Source organism: Chelonoidis abingdonii, chromosome 10 (genome assembly GCF_003597395.2).
Source record: "Chelonoidis abingdonii isolate Lonesome George chromosome 10, CheloAbing_2.0, whole genome shotgun sequence".
In the NCBI taxonomy this organism is placed as follows: Eukaryota; Metazoa; Chordata; order Testudines; family Testudinidae; genus Chelonoidis; species Chelonoidis abingdonii.
The window spans coordinates 62,213,173-62,237,269 of NC_133778.1; the positions used below are offsets into that span (position 1 = coordinate 62,213,173).

Here is a 24,097-nt window from a genome sequence, read left to right on the forward strand (position 1 = left end):
ATTTTTCTTGCATCCTGATGCTTTCTTTTTCCCTTTGTCTCATCTCAAAAGGCATCTAATCTTGAACTAGATATGATCATGACTCCTCTTTGATATTTTGTTTCACATGGTTTAGTCCTCTGGAAGAAGTTCAGATTTTTCCTGTTTTCTTTTAACTGTGCTGTTTTAATCATCCCCAGTAATGAAATTTGTTTGATCACTTATCATTTTGTGTGATTAGAAATAGTTGATACGAGAAAAGAGAACATTTTATGGAGTATACTAACAAGCCAAACCAACATTGCTCGTGACAAAAATATTGGAGTCATTTTGTAATGCAGCCTCCCATCAGTCTGTAGCAAACAACTTTTCACTTTTGATTTTAGTAAAACTGCTACATTTTTGTTTCTAACCTGTGCAAATCAATGTCCTCCCGTTTAGTTTACCGTCTTCTCCTTGAATATTTACTAGTATGATTACTATGTATCTGTTCTGAACTGTATGTTTTTCTTAAACCCTAAACCAACATTTCTCAATATCTATTTTATCTGATCACCTTTCTTTGTTTGCAACTCCATCGTGGTGTGTTCTTTTTTAGTAAAAATTAACAATTACAAAACATTGGTACTTGATGGGTATAGAATAGGGATAATTTATCTTTGGAGGATTATCTTTCATAAATACAGATATATCACTGAAAAGAAGTAGATTTGTCTTTGTACTGTTAGCTTGTGGAGGCATATTTTACAAACAAAAAACACAGTACATTTACCTCTGCTGTGCTCTGTTTAACTGTAAAGCTGTGAAGACTTTAATTTACAGCAATCTCTTAATGTTGTTTGTGTTACAAACAAGTTAGCTCATCCCTATATACCTACTCGTCTCCTTTGTTTTTGCCTTCCATCCATTAGGTTTGGAATTTTTTTGTGATCTGTTTTCTGAAAATCAAATATACTGAGTAGAACTTCTGCAGTCAACATAATAGGGTAAAAAGTCTTTAGTGTTCACATCATTGCGATGTTAACTTTTAAGTACCTTTTGGTGCTTGTTTCATTTTCATATTAGCACTGACTGTTTTGTTTCTTTCAAACAAAATGTGTATCAGATGCTCTCCATTTATCTGTTGAGACTTGTTTAAATTGTCTGCAGCTGCATGTTAGAGCTATGTTATTGCAAATTAAATCTGCAGTTCTAATTTTGAAGTACTGTAATGCATAATTTGAACTGAGAATATTTGTGTATGCAATGCAATTCAGAATAGTAAAATTATGATGATATTCTTGTAATTAGCCATTAGATTTGACCAAAATGTAATCTCATAGAAAAATGTCAGTAAAGCTACCGATCGCTAACAAAAGTAAGCATTCAGACACTGTCCATTGGGGAAATGTGTTAAGTCAGGGGTATTTGGCTGCAACCGTGGCCCATACTGTCCCTAGCAAGAAGATTGTATTGATATTTGACCGAGAGATGTTGAACTTCGGGAATTCCCTGATTCTGCCAATGTGGAAAGAGAGATTGAAATGGAAACTAGCACAGAGAGCCCAAGTGTTCTCCACTTGTGAGTGGGACATGGGTTGTGCTAAGGGAGTTGAGCATCGCTTTTGTTTGAATGATGATAGGACGTTCTCTGGAAGATCAAGGAAGCTAGTATCTGCTGATGTAGAAGAGGTTCAGAAATGTATTTAGGGGCTGGAAGTCTGCAGGAACCGTCAGGAATTCCAGAAGTCCTTATCTGTTCGCATTTGTTGTGGCTAGAAGAAAAGAATGGGGATATACACGTGCATAGCTTAAAATGCTTCGAATAGATGTACAGTCCCTAGCTAGTATGCTACCCCAAGAGTGATCATGCCTGACACTGCCTAATAGGAAGCTATCGCTTTTCTGTTTTGGGTCTGAGAAACGGATACTATCAAGATACCCATGGAACTGCCCAGTATAAAAAACCAGCCTTCCTCTGTCCACTCGGATTCTACGAATTTCTGAAAGTGCCCCAGGGAGTATCAGGGGCCCTGAACACGTGGAGTGAATAGTTAGTGACGTGAACTTTCTGGAAGTCCTAGTGTAACTGGATGACTTGGTAATGTTCATGCACACTTTGGAAGAGCATGAAGAACTCTTGTGGAAAGTGTTGGACTGCCTGCAGGAATAAAGGTTGAAACTCTCTCCAAACAAATGTCAGTTTTGTCAAGAAAAAGTAAGTATATAGGGCATGTTGTCTCTCAAAATGGAGTTGCTGCAGATCCAGATAAGCTGGAAGCCATGATGACATGGCCAAGACCAAAATCTTGAAAGAATCTTGAGGTTCTAAAGTTATTATAGGCTATGTGTAGAAGGATTTTCTGCCTTTTGTCAACCCTTAAATGAAAACTTAAAGGAAAAGGTTGGGCTCTGCATGTAGGTGCCAACTACTACAGAGGCAACCCTTTGGAGAGTGGGAGACTCCCAATTGTAAGAACGCTTTTTGGATGTTATAGATGCACTGACACCCATTTTTTTTTTAGTATCACAGAAGCATGTATGTGGCTGTTAGTGAGGAAGGACTGGGAGGATTCTCTACCAAGAATATCCAGATGTATGGAGACCAGTTGCCTATGCTAGTAGGAGTCTAGCATTGTCAGAGAAAAACTGTCCAGTTCACAAACTAGAGTTCTTGGCATCAAAGTGGGTGACTGAAAGACTGTGACTGCGAGATTCCACAATTATCTCTATGGTGTAAAATTCACAGTCCATACATATAACAGTCCTTTAACTTTATATCCTGAAGCTTTGTGTAAGATGGCTGAGACCTGGCCTATTGATGCAGTTGTAAACCAGATTAGGGCTATCAACATGCTTAGAGCCCCTCCTGGTGCTATATCTGAGGTGTATGCAAATACCACCCACCTGGATCTTACCTCATTACACAGATTGCACCAGGAAGATACCACCAGTGCCCAGCTTTAGAGATCCTAGGCTGAAAGTGATCCTGATTGCCAAAAGGCTAGGTAGACCTGTGAAAATCATACAGAATGCACATCCAGATATCAAACTGACCTTGAGAGAGACTAGTAAACATTGAAAGGAGGCCTATTATGTCAAGAGACTAGGAACTTGTTTCATCACCTTTATTGTCAGCTAGTGTTGCCAGGAGATTTCAGGGACCTGGTTCTGAAGTCTTGCATGATGAAGGAGGGCATTCTGGGATAGACCAGACACTTGAGATGGTAAGAAGAAGGTTCTGTTGGCCCAGATTAGCAAGGAATGTAGAGGAATATTTTAAGGATTGTGCCAAATGTTTAGCTCAAGACTTTACCCGTCTTCCCACTTAATATCCAAAACAAGGGACCCATATATCTTGTGTGTATTAACTTTCTGTCCTTAGACCCTAACAACAAATGGAACACTTAACGTATTAGTGGTAACTGATCATTTCACTTGATATGCACAGGTGTTCCCCACAAAAGATCAGTGTGTGCTGTTGATATAGCCAGGATATTACGGACAAGTACTTTACATACTATGGTTGGCATGCCAGAATTTGCTCTGACCAGAAAGTAGACTTATTAAAGAATTACTACAAATAATTGGTATAAAGTAATCCTGGATGTCTCCGTATCACGTACAAGGAAATCCACAGCCAGAACATTTCAAAAGGATGATTTTGTACGTGGTTGGGACTCTCAGCCCAATTCAAAATCACAAATGAAGCCAACACATTTCACAACTAGTACACGTTTTTAATTGTACCAAAAATGATGCTAATGTATTCTGCCTTTATTATCTAATGTTTAGGAAGGAAGCAAGACAACCTTTGGATATTTTTTTTTGGAGTGACTCCAGATGACTTGTCTCCCTAAGATGTATCTTACAGATATACTTTAATTTATACACACACACACACGTGCACACAGATGCGCGCACACACACACATTAAAAAAAAAATTAAAGCAACAACTGAAGAACTCCTATCAACTGGCTATGGAGATAGAAGACAGTGAAGTGAAGACAGAAACTCAGAATTAGACTCAACGTGATCAATGCATAAAGGAGCAAGGACTACTCCCAGGATACCAGATTTTGACAAGGAACTTGGGAGGAAGAGGGAAGAACAATCTGGGAGACAGAGGACATTCAGAACCCCATACATTCAGAAATTACTTGGGATTCCCGTATATCGACTTCAGAGAGAAGGAAGAAAGAAGATAATGTCAGAACTCTTTACAGGAATCACTTGGTGCCTATTGGGAAGTTGGTATGGTTTCCTGGAAATGAGTCTGGGGAGAGATGGCAGCTAAGCCTACTACTAGAAGTCAGGCTGTTCCACATAATTGTCATGGTCGGTTGGTGAATTTGAACTCTCATCACCTTGCAGCACTCAAGTACCGTCAGGCCTGCAACAACTCATCAAGATATGTGGGTTCCTCCACATTAAGGAGCCCACTAATGTGGAATAAATTGGACCTGTGAATCTAGGAAAGTCCACCCTATGGGGTAGTGTTACTTGTGGGTTATGTGGTGTTACTGATGTACCCACTCCAAATAGATCTTCCCCTTCCCCTTTATATGCTTTCCCTGTTTCCCCTTGTAAATAAAGTGTACCTTGATTATGGGTTCATCCATTACTGAGGTGTCAGAATAGTATGTTCACCAGGTATCAGACTAGTCATAGGGTAAGTACCAGATTGGAGATAGTTGAAACAATAAAGGAAAGTAAGGTAGGTTTCTGACTATCATAAACAGGTGAACACACCACCAGTTAGCAGCTAAGAATCCAGGCAGTTGAAACCCACAGTGGCCAAAGCATAGGGACACCAATAAGGGTTCCAATTGCTGATTAGCTGCCCTTACGGGTACAGCAAGCCATAAAACCCCATTACATATAGACAGTGTGTTGATTTTAGTGTTCTGCAATGTAGCTAACCAACAAACTTACAATGACAATTTTTAGGGAAGCATCTGGCTTTCAGCATGTGCACTGTCAACAATTTAATGGAAATATTGCTGTATCATTATGAGTCAGAGCTGGATATTAAAAGGGTGTTGACGCATCTTGTCAAGGGATATTAAAACAATGGAATGTATGTTATTAACACTCTGTCTGAACAAAATGCAATTAAAATCATAAACTTTGCTGCAAATTAAATTCAGTAAATTTTCATTAGAAGTGTGAAAAGAAATGCCAGGTTGTTGCAACTGTCAATTAAATCGGTTTGAGTGGGTTTCACTTCCCTGAGTGACAGAGACGCATTTCAGAAATCAACAAACTGCACTGTTGTACTCTATGTAAGCTACTACCATTGTCTTGCTATCTATTCCTTTAATTCTAGATTTAATAAATTGATCTTCTAGGAATTTCCCTCAGGTTTTTAACTGTTTAAGTTCTTGTCCTCCTCCAGAATCAGTATTCTTTCTCGTTTTCTGTGTATGTGTACACTGATGTTTAGTCCCTGTGACGTAAAATCAAGACTTTTTTGCTCTCAGTGATTGTCAGAGGAAGTCTGTAGTGACCTAGATGCCTTTAACTTCATTTATTCTTTAATTTTGGCAGTGACTGAGTAAATTTAGGAAGGGGCAGGGAGAGAGAGAGACTGATTGACTTATTCTAAAGTGATATAGACTAGAGAAGACTCTTGGTTTACCTGCAGTTCATGTAAAGTGAAACCTTGGAATAAAAGTGGGAGAAACTTTAGGAAAAGTAAAACTTATGACTAAACTTCTGGTATTTAAAAATAATTAAGATTTAGAAGCAGTGTCAAAAGGCAAGTGCAACAGTAGGGCCATTCTCACAAATGAATTGTTTGGAAAATATCAAAATTAAAAAGGGTAACTTTATCAAAGATCAGTGAATACTGATATGCTCTGTAGTTATTCATACAATCATTCTGACCTCTTATGATTTGTAGTTTTCAGTCCTAGCTTTCTATCTTGTATAAATATCAGTGATCTTACTCAAGTTGCTTTAAAAACAGATTTTGTTATTTATAGAAAACGTTTTTTTTCATACATGAGATAAGATCATTCTGGCTTATCTGCAATTTCGAATGCTCATGCATATGTACCGTGTTTCATTTGTGTTAAAACTCAGGCTTAATTTCAAAGTAGTAAAACATTTTTCATTCACAAAGATCCTGAGTAACTTGGCCTTAATACACCTGCATTTTTTTCTCCTTTTATTCAGGGAAGCAATGTTTTTTAGTCCTACGTCAGCAGCAGTTTAATGTGCAGGCTCTTGTGGCTGTGGGAGACCATGCAAGCAAGCAGATGGTAAAGTTTGCTGCCAAGTAAGTAAGCAATTATATCCTGTTGTCAAAGTAAACAATGGTGGGAACCATGACTCCAAGGGGTTGGGACCATTTTCACACATTAACATCAATGCTTCGTTTGTTTTAAAATGTAGTTATTTAAATTGTCAGTTCACTATTGCGTTGAATACATTACACTTACAAAAGATAAAATAGAACAGAGGTTTGAAATTCATTCTGAACTGCTGAAGCAGCATTCTTTCTCCACAGACAACCTACGTTTACTTCCAAGCCAACTAACAAAAAACCTAGCAGGCTTAGCATAGTGGGTCACTTTTTTTTAATTTTGTGTTAGGGGGGAGAGGCGGGGTGTGTGCACATGATCAGTCTTTATCTTCCTTAAGTAGCAGATCTGCAGCTTAGTAGAATGTTTTTTAACTAGAATAAATATAAGCTCTGAACTACATTTTATTTGAAAAAAATTCCATGTTGCAAATTGATTACTGAGTGGGAGAAAGTTGAGAGTTGTTTTTATGAATCTAATTGATCTAATTTATTCTTTATTGTTGTCCCTTTCAAGCTGTGCTCTTTTGTTGTTTTTTTTATTTTTTGGCAATGATTAGACTTGTTTCCAATTAACAAGTGTGTTACAGCTGTTTGCAATTAGTTATTTGGCTTGTATTATTCTGAAGGCTAAAATGATGAATGTGAGTTAAAGGGGTCTCTTCTCCTTGCCCTCCTTTCTTAAGGTTGACTGGACTTTCAGGTTTTGGGTCATCTGCTACTTTATATGTCTGTGTGGAAAGGATGATTTTATAGTAGAACTTTTTGAACTTACAGGTCTTTTAGCTGAATGTCCACAAGTTAAGATATAGAACCAATCAATAATATATTTAACATGTGGCACTTGAGGTGCTGCTGTTCAGTCCTTGGCACTACCCATGTGACTGGGAATGTAGCCCCCAGTAATTAGCTGTAAGAGTGTGAAAGCCTTTGATGTGCTAGGGGAAGGGGGAGGGATTCATTATACTATACACTCCCAGAAGCAGAGTTAGAAGGTTAGAACAGTGCTTCTGGTGATTAGATGCAAGGCAGTGGGAAAACAGAGCCAGCACTGTTTGTTGTTTGGCGGCACTTAGTGTTGGCACTACCAGCAGGATACATGATGTTTACAGGTGTTAGGAGCCAAAGTGAAGTGTTCTGTGTCTCCATGTGACAGTCTGTGTTTAATTTCTTCCCAGCACTTAATAGATACTTTGAAAGAAAAAGGGCTTTCTCTCCTGCTATGCTGTCTATACAGTCGTCTGCACTCTGGTGGCTTCCTTTATGCCAATGAATCCTGCATAAACCCTTCTGGCCCTGGCATCCAGCCTTGTCCAGTTTTGCATCTTCAGCTGTCTCAGGCATCTCCTGTTGAATGTCTTGCTGTTATCTTTATAAAACTGAATTTCTTACTTTCTTCCCAGCTTGTCTCTTCCTCGTCTTTCTAATCACTATTGATAGAGTTCCACTATTCTTCCCATTGCCCAGGCTCAGAATGCCATATCATTTTTGATTTTTTCCTTTATTCTTTCCCCCATGTACATTCTCATGCTAAATCCTGACACATCTTCCTCTTAGCGCTGTCTTCGTTTTCCTTACTATCACTACGTTCAAAACCATTTTACCTACACCCTGGAAGTCAGTTGTTTTGATTGGTGTAGCTTTCTTACTGCTTTCCTCTCATCCCTTTAATCACTCACAGCCTTCCTGTTTTTTTACCACACGAAATTCAAGCACCTTGTCCTCACCTTCAAGGTCATACATAATCTTACCCCATTCACTTTATGAATTTCTTCCTATGCTCTACCTACTCCTTGTTGCTTACTGTTTTATCTTTTTCCTCATTCATACTGCTCCCTGTGCTTTAAAGAGCCTTCCATTTCCTCTCCATCAATTCCAATCCTCGTTTCCACTCCCAATCTCCCTCTCGTAAGCCCGGCTAAACTCGTTCCAGGACTTCTTCATACCTTGCTCTCCTCCCAGTAATCCCTTTTTATCTTACCATACTTCAACTGTTGTCTTCATTGTCTTGTGCCAGCTAAGAGTGTTTTGAGCCGGTGACCATTACCTTTTGCAAATGTAATGCTATAAATAAATGATTAATAATAATCATGTGCTTTCCTGCCTTTTTTGATGTCTTTTTCCTTCCCTTCAACTTGTCTCTTCCTACCCAAATATGAATTGATGAAATATCCTTTATCTCATAAAATATTTAAGATTTTCCCCTGTGGCAGAATGTAGACCTCAGCATTCATATAGTACTTTCACATATATGAAAGAATACCCATAACTCTTGACTCTGAGTTGCCTTGCTTCCCCTGTCTGCAAGCTTGTATATGTCCAAGAACTATTTTAAACATCTGGTGACATGATGCATATGTGGTTTACAAAAAGAACCTACGATAATCTAATATCAGGTTAACGAGATTCTTGTAAAAATTCTCACAGGCAGTAAACAAACTAGTTCCTCTTTTTGGTATTGACATATGAAAAATGAGAACTTTCATAATCTGCTGTGGTCTAACAGTATTAACATACTGCTAATATATTGTATTCTAAATGTTCCAGCTTTCATGCAGTATTTGTCTTTCTGTAAACAAAGGGAATATCTATCTAATCTCCGCTTTTAATAAGAGATTGAACTGTAAATTGATCTATGATACTCTTCTGCTTTTAATTTTTGTAAAAAATAAATGAATTGTTGAAAACAATGTAGTGCCCATAAAAGTTGCTAGATTAACAGCCATGGAATTGAAGTCCAGAGAACAGCCATGGGCAATATCAATTCAAGCTTCTCCTAACTTTCCCATCAAAAAGTCTCAGTCCATTTTTGGAGTGGACCCTCTGTAGGAGTAAGGAGGGTACTTGTCTCTTTGCCATTTGCATTAGAAGCCTCTGCTGAGACTTCCAACAAGGATGTTAACCAGTGCAATTAGTAATTTGTTAAAACTTATAGTCAAAATATTTTGTGAGTTATATTTCCCAGAGAGTATAGGGTATAGGTGGTGATGCTGATTTTTTGATTTGTTTGTTTTAATTCTTTGCTGGGCTTTTCCCCGCTTCTCAATTTGTACCACAGGAGGTCGTGTGGTCTAGCAATGAAAAAAAAACAAGACTCTAGGTTCTAATTTTAAAATGAGTTACTGACTGGTGTAACCTTGGTCAAGTAACTTGGCCCCCTTCTGTTTCAGTCAACCAGCCAGAAAAATGGGTTTAAAAAAACTCTTGCTGGGAATTAAATGATGCAGCTGAGCTGAGTTTAGCTGAGTAAATAAATCACATGCCTTCAAAATGGAATTAGAATCACTTTACATCATTCATTATCATCTGTTCTTAGACCACTACAGGGGAAAGGTCTCTTCTTCAACATTGCTCCTCTGTCCATCATTAAGGCCCTACCAAGTTCACGGCCATGAAAAACACATCACAGACCATAAAATCTGGTCTCCCCCGTGAAATGTGGTCTTTTGTGTGCTTTTACCCTATACTATACAGATTTCATGGAGAGACCAGCGTTTCTCAAATTGGGGGTCCTGACCCAAAAGTTGCAGGGGGGTCACAAGATTATTTTAAGGGGGTCACAGTATTGCCAACCTTACTTCTGCGCTGTCTTCAGAGCTGGGCAGCTGGAGAGTGGGGGCTGTTTGCCGGGCGCCCAGCCAGCAGCAGTGCAGAAGTAAGGCTGGCAATACAATACCATGCCACCCTTACTTCTGCATTGCCACCTTCAGAGCTGGGCGGCCAGAGAGAGGTGACTGCTCATCAAGGGCCCAGCTCTGAGGGCAGCAGCGCAGAAGTAAGTGTGGGAATACTGTTGTGATGGGTTCCCCCGGGGTGCCACTTGGAACTGGGGTACCACTGAGCCCTCCTGACCCACCAGCCTGGGCTCCCTTTACAGTGCACTGATGCGACAGGCCCTCAAGCTTCCTCCAGTGCACATACAGGTAGGGACACACCCAGCTGCGGCTGTATATAAATGCTGAGATCAGCTCTGCATGGGAAGGCTTCAGCTAAGGAACTGCCCAAGTACCCAAGTGCACAGCCTGCTCTGGAGTGTAAACTCAAAATTATACAGTGTTGCACTGCACAGTGATCTGTACAGCTTAAGCTCATGAAATTCGTCCACTCCATCAATGTGGAGAGGGAATATACAATAGCTTTTTGCCCCAAGTTATAATTCTCCCACATTGGTTTGTGATAAAGCAAAAGGTAGATTTTAAGTGATTATGAGGAATAGCAAAGAAATCAAAGCAGATTACCTAGCAAATAAACAAAAACACAATCTAAGCATAAGATACTAAAGAGATTGAATATGAGAAGGAACTTCTCACCATAAATGATGATTTAAGCCAGTTGCAGAGATTCTTAAGGGGTCAGCTTCCCATGCTTACAGCTTAAAAACCCCAGGTATTCCTTTCACAGTCTAGAAACCCCTCTAGCCTGGGTCCAGCACTTCCCCCAGTTCAGTCCTTGTTCCTCAGGTCTTTCCCAGAGCCTCTTTGGGCAGGAAGTCAGTGAAGAACGACGATGAGGTCACTCCCCTGCCTTAAATAGCTTATGTATATGGTGGGAACCCTTTGTCTCCAAGCTTGGTTCACTCGCCTGGCCAGTGGAAAAACCCTGGTATTCCAAGGTGGAGTCCAGTACCAGGTGACTTGGTCATATATCATTGTAAGGTCACAGCAGCCATGACTCAAAAGGCTGTTTGTAGCATCCTCAGGAAGGCTCCCCGGTGGGAAATTAGCTTCTTCTAAGATCTGTTCTCTCTAATGGCCTTTGTCAGCTTTCTAGACTGATTGCATTCTGCCTAGTGGGCGTTCCCCAGGTGTAAACACATTTGTAATAGATGCATAGACAACATTCTTAACTTCAGATACCAAACTGATACATGCATACAAATAGGATAACCATATTCAGTAAATCATAAGTTTTTCAATATCTCACATGACCTATCTTGCATAAAATACATCATAGTTATGCCATAATCAAGTGTCACAACCATACCATGCCATCCCTACTTCTGTGCTGCTGCTCGTGGCTGCACTGCCTAGAGAGCTGGGCTCTTGGGCGGCAGCTGCCGCTCTCTGTCTGCCCAGCTGTGATGTCAGAGCTGCCACGAGCAGCAGTGCAGAAGTAAAGGTAGCAGTACTGCAACCCCTCCCGCCCCCAATAACGTTGAGACCCCCCCCTCCCCACCCTGCATAACTCCTTTTTGGGTCAGGACCCCTACAATTACAATAGCATGAAATTTCAGATTTAAATATCTGAAATCATGAAATTTACTGTTTATAAAATCCTGTGACCATGAAATTGAGCAAAATGGACTGTGAATTTGGTAGGCCCTATACGTTATAATGAAAAAGTTACACATCTTGCCATGTTTGAATGAGTTAATGAGAGTATAAAACTACTGATGATGACTATTTTTCCCTTCTGACTTTATCAGCGTGATTTAAGCTGCTGGTGCAGTAATCCTCAGTGGCATCAATCAAAGGTACTGTATCAGCATTATTACTGCTGCCTTGCCTTATAAATGAGATATTGACTCCAATTCCAGGGAAGTTGGTTAGATTTGGTTATTGTAAATTGTAGTTTAATATTATAGCAGGGCATCAGGAACAACTGTAGTTAAGGTATCGTAAGAATTTCCATTCTAACACCATGTTCAACCATTTGTAATTTGCTGAAAATTTCCAGGATTGGCTTCTCCCTGAAGGTCAATTTTTTTTCAGGTCTGAGCAACAACAGTTTGTGTTCTATCTAAGGTAAACTAATAAGTACATAAGCTTCTTATAGTTAGTTCACGAGAGTGTTGTTCAAAACAGCAGCTAAGGCTATTGTGGGTTTTTGCTTGCCATATGAAGCTGTTGAAAGATTATCATCAGACAGAGACTGCCATAATACAGTCATGTGGTTAAAACAGAAAGTATAGATTAATACACGTACGGATAACAAAGAGAGATTAAGGCATTCAGTGGCCATTGTAGCAAACTAAACTTTGTCAGCTTTGAGGAAAGAAAGTTAGTGTAGAGCAGTGGTTCTCAACCAGGGGTACACAGAGGTCCTCCTGGGGGTACATCAACTCATCTAGATACTAGCCTTGTTTTACAACAGTCTACAGCAAAAGTGAAGTAAGGACAAACTAAAATTTCATACTATGACTTGTTTATACTGCTCTATATACTATACACTGAAATGTAAGTACAATATTTATATTCTAGTTGATTTATTTTATAATTATACGGTAAAAATGAGAAAGTAAGCAATTATTCCATAATAGTGTGCTGTGACACTTTTGTATTTTTATGCCTGATTTTGTAACCAAGTAGTTTTTAAGTGAGATGTAATTTGGGGGTATGGAAGACAAATCAGAATCCGGAAAGAGGTATAGTAGTCTGGAAAAGTTGAGAGCCACTGGTGTAGAGTAAGGGAGTAGGTTGTCATACATAGGTCCTGTTTTCTGTAGAACAGCTTTATAGACATAAAGACTAAAAGATTGTGACTCCTGTGTAAACCAATGTTTTCCTTTGTATTCTAGTTCAGGTGCTCTCACATCTTGTAACTTAACTGAATTAACTGCTGATATAATGTGCATAAATATTGTGTTTAATAGAAGTAGTTACAGTTTTGGTCAGTGTTTGTGTAGCTGATTCAGGTAAGCTGTGTGAATACTAAGGAATTTTACCAAAAAGCTCCCACCTGTCCAGAGGGAGCTCTGCCATAGACAAGTTTAAAGCTGCTTTCAGCAGTAATACAACATTTGTTAATTAAACATACTGATATCTGTTTTAACTAAAACTATAGCTACTTCTATTGAACAGTGATCTCTGGGTGTTGGAACTGCCCATTGGGACTATCAGCAACTGTCTTAAGATAGAGCAATCTCAAAGCTGCTCTAATTGGCACTGGATGCCACACAACCCCAGATCAGAGTAAAAACTTGGGGCTTGTCTATACTTGAAATGCTGTCACACTTCAGTGTAGACACTACGTGCGTCAACGTGAGGGACTCTTATTGGGGTAGGTAATCCACCTTTACGAGAGGGAGTAGCTAGGTTGATGGAAGAATTTTTCAGTCAACGTACCATTTAACTTGGAGGTTAGGTTGGCTTAACTACATTGCTCAGGGATGTGGATTTCTCACAACCTAACTTTTAGTGTAGACCAGGCCTTAGAGTCACCTTTGACCCCTTCTCAACTGTGCTGAGTACAACTCAGCTGTAGCTCAGAACCTCAGTTTTTACTTGCGTGCTGGATTTGAAGTCTGGCATAAATGAATAAGAATATGATTTGTAGTTACACAAATAAGTTGATTTTAAAGTAAGTTATGAACATTTGTAAATGAAAGGTGGAGCACATACAGGAGAAAACTCCATTAAGTTTGATGGATGTGGTGCCTCTGTATGCGCACCCGGTTAATTGCACAGCTGTTTGGTTAGAGCAAAGCTGCTAAAACAGAAGGAGACTGTAGGATTGACAGACTTAATGGCTTTAAAGTAATGGGTAGTGGAGCTTTTTAAGTGGCTCCAGACTAAGGAGCGTTACAGCATTTTTGTAACTAACCATTTGTTCACAGTAAGGAACCTGCAAACTCTTTTAGCAAAGACTGTAGAATTTGTAAGCTGTGCTAGGTAAATAGCTAAAAAGCAACATTAGAGCTAAAAACCCAACCAATTCAATGTTAAATTGGTTGTATTTCACACACATTCTATAAATATATTTCAAATATATTCTATTAATATTTTCCTTTTTACCTGTATTTAGACATTATTTTTAATACAAAACATGAAATATAGAGGATGTACAATGTAGTAAGTAAACTTCACTCTTGGAGTTTCCTAACTCTTAAATATTTAAGTTTGCTACCTTAGTGGTACATCAATGCTAGGTATTTTTCATTCAAATTATATACTGTGGTGTTATTTATGTATGCACTAACTGAGAATCAACTGGTATCATTGGTTACAAAGATAATTTACTATTCATATAGAAATTCATGTATGTGCACATACATTTAATTTCAGTAAAGAATAATTGGAATTATTGTACATTTGCCAAGGCTTTGTCTACACTACACTTTTGTTGTCAAAACTTTTATCTGTTAGGTGTGAAAAAACCACACCCCTGACCGACAATTTCACTGACAAAAACACTGGTGTGGACAGCACTATGTTGGCGGGAGAGTGTCTCCCACCAGTATAGCTACTGCCGCTTGTTAGGGGTGGTTTAATTATGCCAGCAGAAGAGCTCTCTCCTGCCGGTTAGAGCAGCTACACAGGAGACCTTACAACGGCACAGCTGCAGCGGTATACTGTGCTGCTGTAAGGTCCATAGTGTAGAAATAGCCTAAGTTGCTTCTGGTTCTTTTTTTATAACTGGAATCAGTCTTCAACAAAAACCCATACAGTGAAATCAGTGGTGCCAGTGATTAGTCCTGGAATGAAAAATTTGATTAAGAAGCAGTTATGTAAGTCAGCTGATCTTAACTAATATTATGATCTTCCCATTTGTGCAGAATTTGGTCAGAACCTGAATTTCTAATTGGTAGTGAAGGAAAATTGCTCTTGCCATATTAATAACATCTTCAATTAATGTGGCTCTATTCAGATTTGCTAGACTGTCGCTGGTATGGGTATCAGGGTGTTTACAACGGTGCCAATTTTAAAAAGGAAAGGGGAGAATCAAAGCACAACTGGGTCAGACTCTAAGGAAAAAAACTGCAGAGTAAAACTTTGTTTTTGAACTATCATTAATTTTGAAAAGAAGAGGGAGTTAGTAGGTCTTTGTGTATCATCTTTACATAACATCCTCCATTTAAAATTGCATAATTAATTTAGCAACATGTTTTTAAATGTAAAAGTCAGTCTGTATTTCAGCTTTCCACATGGTCTTTTGCACCTGAAAGGCATATTGCTGCTGCCTGCAGACTTTCTGAGGAATTTTAAACAGCATCAGCAATGCTTTCCTCTTATGTGCTTTTTGTAACACTTCTCCATGGCATTCACCACATTTGAGGCCCCTGTTTGGTAATCGGGTAGAGTGAATTTTCACCCGATGAATTTAAAGGTGTTCTTTTAGTCTGTTCACTTGGAATCCATTTATCCTATAGTACAGGGGTGACCAAACTTACTGGCCCTCCAAGCCGCATATGACAGTTTTCGTAAGTTCCAGAGCTGGGGCACACCTCCTGGGGCTCGAGGCTTCAGTCCCAAAAGAGGCATCTGACAGGGTGCAGGGCTGAATCCCCAAGACCCCCCTCCCTGCTGGGCAGAAGCCCCTACTCCACCCACCATCCTGCTGCAAAGCAGAGATCCTGAGCCCCGCCCCCATAGCCGTTTGGTAGATGGAGAGTGTGGAGTGGTATGAGGGGCTCTGTGAGCCACACTTTGATGGTAAAAGAGATGTATGTGGCTCATGAGCCACAGTTTGGCCACCCCTGCTATAACGTAATCATATTGATTCGAGAGACTGTAGCAGGTTTAAAAGTACTAAGAGATTTTCTGCTTAGTTGGTGACATTACCTGGGAAATATTTTGAAATATATACCATTCAGAAATGATTGGCCAAGCTTTTTGAAGGCCTTATGCTCAATTTGTATGTAATGTAATAGGTTCTGAACATCATATCCAATCCGTTACAGAATTTCAGAGAATGTTTTAGGCATCAGCAGGCGGAAACCTATTGATCTGAGGGGAAATTGGAAAACCGAGGGCTAGTCTGTACTAGAAGCACTACTGCGGCACACCTGCTGTAGCATGTCTGGTGAAGACGCTCTCTGCCAATGAGTTTACCTGCAAGATAGTAGCTATATGGGTGGAAGAATCTCTCACGCTGTCCACATTTTTCCCCTGAAGGGGAGAAAATGGGAGACACATGAAGCAGCTGCCAACTCTTAAGCCCAGCCACACCCTCGTGCATCTCTGCAATTGTCTACAGGTCAAAGAACTGATAGCTGGCACAAATTAACGCCTTCCAGCATAACAATACCCTATTTATCTCAGTTTTTCTTCCCAGTAGAGTTTAACATGTATGCATCCTGAATGACTTCTCTCTCAGACAGAAGAATAAGGGGGGAGAGGGCAAAGGTGTGCGTGCATGCACACAGGCCCTGGCATGAAGGGGAGAATGTGATAGCGAGGTGTAGGGAGAGATGGGAATGGGGCATAAAGAACCCTTACTAGAGAAGAGATGGGGGATATTGGAAGACCCTGGTATGGGTGGCACACAGAGCCCCTGGCTTGAAGGAATGGAGGCGATGGGTGGGAAAGAGGGGAATGGAGTTCAGAAAGATATAGTGATCGGGGAAGGGGGGAATGGGAGACCATGGTAACAGGAAGAGGGTAGAACGGGAAGCAGACAGAAACACACATCCACCTCCCCCCCCTCCCAGGGAAGTTGCAGGGAATCCCTGGAAAAAAAGAGGATGGGGCACACACACCTTGTAGAGAGGGAATGAGAAGAAGCCCATGGTGTGTGCATTGAGCTCAGCCTACGCAAGCTATGAAGTGTCTAGCATTAAGTACATGAAGGGTATGTTTTTGCTACCCGCTGGATTGGCGGGCAGTGATCGAACCAGCGGGGATCGATTTATTGTGTCTGATCTAGATGCGATAAATCAACCCCCAAGCTCTCTCTTTGCAACTCCTGTACTCCAGTGCCGCGAGAGGCGCAAGCAGAGTTGATGGGGGAATGGCAGCAGTCGACTTACCGTGGTGAAGACCACGATGAGTCGGTCTAAGTACGTCAACTTCAGCTACGTTATTCACGTAGCTAAAGTTGCGTAATTTAGATTGATCCCCCACCCCACCCCAGTGTAGACCAGGGCTAAGTGGATCAACTAGACAGCTGTGCTTAGACCATTGGTCCACAGGGACATATGCTTGGGATCAACTGTTCGTAATCTTCCTTTGGGTTACAATTAGGGTTCTTTGTCACCTTGACACATTAATCCCAACTATACATACAAAATGATGGGATTGAAATTAGTTGTTGCCACTCAAGAAAGATCTTGGAATCATTGTGGATAGTTCTCTGAAAACATTTGCCAAATGTGCAGTGGCAGTCAAAAAATCTAACAGAATGTTGGGAACCATTAGGAAGGAGATAAATCAGAAGACAGAAAATATCAGAATGCTACTATATTAAATCCATGGTGAGCTTACACCTTGAATACTGGTCGCTCCATCTTAAAAAATAATAATAATAATAATAATTTTAAAAAAATTAGAATTAAAGGTACAGAAAAGGCAACAAAAATTATTAAGTCTATTGAATAGCTTTCATATGAGGGGAGGTTAAAAGACTGGGACTTTCCAGCTTGGGAAAGAGACGGCTAAGGGGGTAGATATGCTAGAGGTCTGTAAAATCACAAATGATGTTGAGAAAATGAATAAGGACGTGTTATTTACTCCTTCACATAACACAAGAACAAGGGGTCACCCAATGAGGTTAATAGGCTGCAGGTTTAAAACAAAAGGAAAGTACTGTTTCACACAGTGCACAGTCAACCTATGGAACTCATTGCCAGGGGATGTTTTGAAAGCCAGAACTATAATGGGGTTCCAAAATGAACTAGATAAGTTCCTGTTAGCCAAGATGGTCAGGGATGCAACCCCATGCTCTGGGTTTCCCTAGCTTCTGACTGCCAGAAGCTGGGAGTGGACGAGGGATGGATCACTCAGTGATTGCCTGTTTTGTTCATTCTGTTTGAAGGCCTTGGCCTCTGTCGGAAGACAGAATCGTGGGCTAGATGGACCATTGGTCTAACCCAGTATGGTAGCTGTTCTGTATCATTAAGTCATATAATTAACTAAGATGTTAAAAGTGACCCATTGCCGCCTTTAGCTAGTTGTAATTCTTTTGATGCTAGCCTTAAGCTTGGAGAATTATAATGCTGGAACTTGCCAGTGTTACCTTGCAGTCATTAGGTTTTTCATAGAATTTATCACTTTTATGTAAAATCACAATGGACCAACCTGAATGTGAAGTAAGTTGCATGTGGAGTTACACAGTACAGTCATTCTCTGCAACGGTATCTCCTAATTCCATGCTAATCAAAAGGACAGACTTCACCATTTAAATAGGAGTGCCCTTATTAAATTAACAATACAAGGGATTGATGATTTTTTTTTAAAACATGGGTGCATATAAAGATTAACTTTTAATTCCTGTGAGGTTCTTGTGTTGGTTTAATTGGAAGAGGAAAGATCTGAGAGCCAGGACTTGTGGGTTCTATTCCCAGCTCTTCTATTAAGCTCAGTGATTTTCACCTGTCAGTTTCTGCATCTGAATAATGGGGCATCTGCTTACAGTTCTCACTTAACAAGAGTTTATGTCAGGCTTACCTTAAATAATGTTTGTAAAGTGCTTGAAAGCCAGATCTTCACTACAAAGTTTTGCTGGCATAGCTGTGTTGTTTAGTAGTGTGAAAAAACCACATCCCTAACCCACATAGCTATGCCAGCAGCCCCCTCCCACACATGTAGGTGCAGCTTATGCAGACAAAAACAGTTATTTTGTAGGTATAGCCTATGTCATTCATGGAGATGGTTTAACTATACTAGAAAAAGAACTTGTTTTATTGGTGTACACTATCTTCACAAGGGGTTTTTGCGAATAGAGTTGTATAGCCTCTGTATTGTAGACTAGCCTTAAGATTCTTGAATGAAGTTGTGATTAATACAAAATAACATTAGTTGTAATAGTTGCACTGTTTATACTTTCATAGGACAGAAACATGAAAAAAACACCCTTCTCAATCCGTCACCTTCTATCTGCTAGCTAGCAATGGTACACACAGTGAAAATTTGTCTTAGCTTAACAGAGGTAAATTGTATAAAATATCCATATAAGTAGATGGGTGAAATTATTATTGTAAAATCTACTATATGAGATAATTATTCAGATAAGTTAACTGTTGTGTTCACCAGTCTCCAGTATCTCTTTCATTATTGTTCATCACCTCAGAGCTTTGATTGCTGATAACTCTTATGCTTTAGGTCATATTGTTGAGAAATGTTCAAAATGTACAAAACTATATCATATATATTTTATTGATCTTCAGTGAAGGGAAGTTAGGTTGCAGTCTGTGTTGTATAGCTAATGAATCACAAGCATGTTACCTCTTTCAGTAATAAGTCATGCAGTTTAAACAAGTTCAGTCAGTTTTGTTTTTCCTTACCAGCTAATGGACTTTCCTTCAGTTTGTTATTCTGTTGGTTAGAGTTAATCTTCAGACTATTGCATCAGCTGATTTGTGTGGCTGATACACCAGTGTATATCTTCTAATGATGGCAAAATATTAAGATCTTTGATCTAAGTAGGAACTCCCTCTTTTCTCCCTCCCTCCTTCCCTCCTTCCTATTAGAGGCTGTGTGTACCCCTCTTCTGCTGTACCAGGATCCCCCAATCGCTTCCGTAACCAGGAGTCTTGTGTGTCCCATTCTTTCCTGTTCCCATCTTCCACTTCTCCTTCTAGATTTGTTGCTTTTAAGAGTATTCTGGAGTGATAAATTCAAATGGAGGTAATAATTTTACATTATGTAGTTATCCTCCATTTTAAATTTTAGTTTGACAGTTGTTAAGTCAAATTTGAAAATCACACTTGTATGAAAAAATTATACCTACTGTTGTTACAAGTAATCCCTAATATTGCAAAAAATGAAAGACATAAACAAAATATTTATTGATCCTTTCACTATATTAACTTTGTGCATTTGACACTATTTTGACTTTGTGCATTATTCACTTTGTGGGTGGTCCATTTCACCTGGTCCTAATGGTCAGGTGAACTGCCTGTTTCATGCACTGGCATGAGACCCTTGTACTTTTGTTCTAAGGGTAGATCCCAGGTCCTGCAAGAGTGTTACCAGTAACACAGCAGTACAACTGCTGCTATATCTGATTTTGGGTCCAGAGTGACTCCTTTTCTCTGGGCCCCTCAACAAGTCTGAGATGAAGCAGTAGAAGTGAGGGAATTGAGACTAGTCTCCCTTTCATTTCTCTGGCTTCTGTATATGGCAGGGAGCACTGGAAGTCTGATGTTAAGGCTCTGGGAGCCCTTTCACTGTCTTGAGGAGCTCCACGAGCATGGGAGCCAACTCCGCAGGCTACAGAACAGAAAGCACCTGGTGGCAACATGGACAGACAAACCATTGGGGGGAAGAGAGACAGAGAGAGAGAAAGGATGCCCTCCTCCAAAATAAGACCAAAAGAGACAAGGGTCAACCTGCCTTTTCCCCCTTTTCCTTCCTAGAGCTAGGTATGCAGTAGAACCAGGAGGTGCAAAATCCTGGAGGGAGTCCTCTGTTCAACTCACTAGATACCTCCATAGAAGTAGGGCCTGGAGAAAGTGTGGGACCTGGAGAGCAGTTGTATCTCCCATCTCAGGAAGCCAGGAGAAAGTCTCCACTTCTAGGGAGCTGAAAGGCAATGGGGATTCCGCATCCCTGGCATGACTCTCTCTGCAGCAATGATTGGGCTCAGAAGAACAATGACAATCCCCTTCCCAGCTTCATCCATAGGGAGTTGGAAAGTAGCATGTTGGAAGGCTGAATGAAATTTAACAGGGAAGACGCGTCGGCAGTAGTGTGAGGCTGGACATGTTTGTAAGTTTCATACCGCTCTTGCTCCCCTGCTTGAGACAGTCATATCAACAAAAACGTAAAGAACAATCTGTATAAAACATCATAAAAAAGGAATTTAAGAAGTACCGTGGGAGGCGGCTAGAAAATTGAGGGGTTTTTAATTAGGCCGTTTAAAAGAAATGTTTGACTGTTTCTTTAATTTTGAACTTAATTCTATACAACATTAAAATAGGTAGTGCTTTGATGGAAACTTACTAAATGTCTGCTTCACCTGGAATCTCTCAGATCAAGAAATGACTGATTCATTTAAATCAGAAAAGATCTTAATGGTAATCTTTAATTTACACGGTAGGTGATTCAATGAACAGCGAAGAATTCGAACATTAATCACACTCTGTAATTTGACATTCATATTAACTGAAACACAAAAGTTAGCAGTTTGATTTTTCAGCTGTAATCAGTTTGAGTTTAAAAATTCAGATTCTGTGTAATTCCAGTCTTGACTGGCATCCACATTATATGTATTGAAGCCTTCAGTTAAAACCATGAATACTCTTTTGCTGCTCCTGTTCTTTACAACAGTCTTTCTGAATCTCTTCATGGATGGTTCATCTCATGTAAAATCTTATTTGAATATGTAATTTCTTTGTGTATTCTTAATGTCTCTTCTCCTCTGCAGCTGGGCTTCAGTTTTAGATAAGTTATTAAAAAAAATTATAGGATGGAATATTTAAAAGAGCTCAGCATGGGTCTTGCTTCGTCTTGCTTTGCATTTTACATCCATTGCTGCCACAAATAGTTGAAGAACTTGATGGACCAGACAAAACCTTCAGTAATCTATATAAAATGACTAAGAAATGGCCAGGAGTACTGGTGCTATGTGTTGTGGATTTATTTTCTATATGGCTTAATGCTGCTTTTTGGTTGTTGGTAGTGTCCTTTCTTTTTAAAGACACATGAAAAAGAAAACAAGGCTTTTTGCTGTCTCCTGTCCTATACCACTGACTTTAAAAAACTGACAACCAGCAGAGAACATTAATTAATAAATATTTTGTTTGTTTATTGTGTGGAGTAGAGTTTGGCAGGTATAAGGGGAGGGCATGTGTTTTTCAAGGTTGAGTTGTTTTAACTGGTAATTGTCACGTTCTTTTAGATGGCAGATAACCTGTTTTCAGCATTACCCGTTGTATATTATTCGGTGTGTAGAGTAGAATTAGTTATCCTTTTGGATATGGTTTATTAAATATTGTTAGTATACTTGTCCATAGTATGATGACACTAGAAAATAAAGATGAAGAATCTGAACTTCAGAAAACTAGCTGAAAACTCTGTGTATATTTTCCTAGTTCTGAATCCTCTCTTTTGGTAGACTTCTTAGAAGCTAACTGGGTAGTATAAAATTTAGCTACATCTCTTCTGAAGCAAATGGAGCCATCTGTGACGTTGCACTCTATATAATTTTATGAAAATATGCTAATGAGTTTGAATATAATGTAATTGAAATGTGCTTCATGCAAAAGGTCTCTTGTAATGTATCATTACAAAGCTTATAATCTACTGAATGTGATCATCTTATTTGTATAAATGTATCACTCTTGTATCTGAAATGAGAAATATGAAATATAACTCTGAGGGCCTATTGTAATTATGCAAAGTGTGGACCATTAATTGTGGTTTGGAATCTTGGTGACTCCCATTAACCAGGACAATTATCTGTAGATGGCTCTGTTTTATTGGTAAGTCTTCTGGTATACGTGTGTGCTGGCAAGTGGATAATGAAGTCTTACAGTGAAGTGATCATGTCACCTGAACTAGAATCCATCTAGCCTGGTGCTTTTCCATTGAGAAGGAGGGGTGGGAACCCAGAGGTACAAAGGATTCCCGCCTTGTGCAAAAAATATATAAATGGTTGGAAGAGAACAAAAGGGGGCAGCCGTCTTGAGAAATCCCCTAGCTACCACCTGAGCTGGAACAAGGGGAAAGGACTGTGCCCAGACTAGGAAGGAATCCAGTCTGTGAAAGAAACTTATTGAAACATCTCTGAGGATGAGATTTTATCTGTATTCAGTTTTATTACTGTATTAGACTTAGATTTGCATGTTTTATTTTATTGGTAATTCACTTTGTTCTCTCTGTCACTGCTTGGAACCACTTGAATCCTACTTTCTGTATTTAATAAAAATCACTTTTTACTTATTAATTAACCCAGAGTATGTATTAATGCCTGGGGGAGGGGGAGCAGTGGCAAACAGCTATGCATATCTCTCTATCAGTGTTATAGAGGGTGAACAATTTATGAGTTTACCTTGTATAAGCTTTATACAGGGTAAAACGGATTTCTTTGTAGTTTAGACCCCATTGGGAGTTGGGCATCTGAGTGTTAAAGACAGAACACTTCTGTAAGTTGCTTTCAGTTGAGTCTGCAGTTTTGGGGCATATGGTTCAGATCCTGAGTCTCTGTTGGAGCAGAGTGGTATGTCTGGCTCAACAGGAGAGGGTGCTGGAGTCCTGAGCTAGCAGGGAAAGCAGAGGCAGAAGTAGTCTTGGCACATCAGTTGGCAGTTCCCAAGCCGTTTTCTGTGATCCAACCCGTCACACGATCAACTTATATTGATCCAGAAACTTCTGGTTAGATTTAAGTTATATTGCTGATGAGAACCAGCACTGAACAGAATAAAAACAGACCTTTTGGCCTACACCCTAGGAAAAAAGTGAACTGGCAGTTTGAGATGATTCTTCTAATTGAATGGCAGAGAAATTAATATAGACCAATAGGATCTAAACTACAAGTTTATTTAATCTAGGACAGGCATTGGAAGGAAAGGACGAGGTTTTTTTTTTTTTCTTGACTCAGGCATTACAGTAGTAAAAATAGACAAATGCAAACAAAATAAGTGAAGGTGTGCGTCTTTGGATTTAAATGAGCATTTATCACAGCTCACCTGTACCTGATAATAGGCCAGTTATAGCACAAGAATATATGTTATCTATCATCTATAACAGAGGGAAGCTGATCACAGAAGCAACGAAAGGCAGGCCAAGAAATCTAGGAATGAAGAATGTACTTAGTGGCCTTGGCAAACTAGCTTCTTTTCTGTCCTTTTTGAGTACCTCAACTTTTTGACTCTGAAGGCTAGTATCTGCCTCCCTGTCTGTTTAGTTTAATTTTTTTTTTTTACCAAAAGTAAATGCACACAACTATAATATTAACATGGATTTGTATCTTAAGTTATAGCTTAAATGAACTTTCTGTTTGAGCTCACCAGC

General features: G+C 39.5%; 1 protein-coding gene across 1 annotated transcript in view; it reads left to right on the forward strand.

The window, feature by feature from the left end:
* Positions 1–24,097, forward strand: part of DARS1 (aspartyl-tRNA synthetase 1) — a 66,984-nt gene that overhangs the window by 14,799 nt on the left and 28,088 nt on the right. Inside the window, exon 4 of the mRNA XM_032782223.2 lies at positions 6,140–6,242. Within this exon, the coding sequence (XP_032638114.1) occupies positions 6,140–6,242 (103 nt within the window). The remainder of the gene's footprint in view (positions 1–6,139; positions 6,243–24,097) is intronic.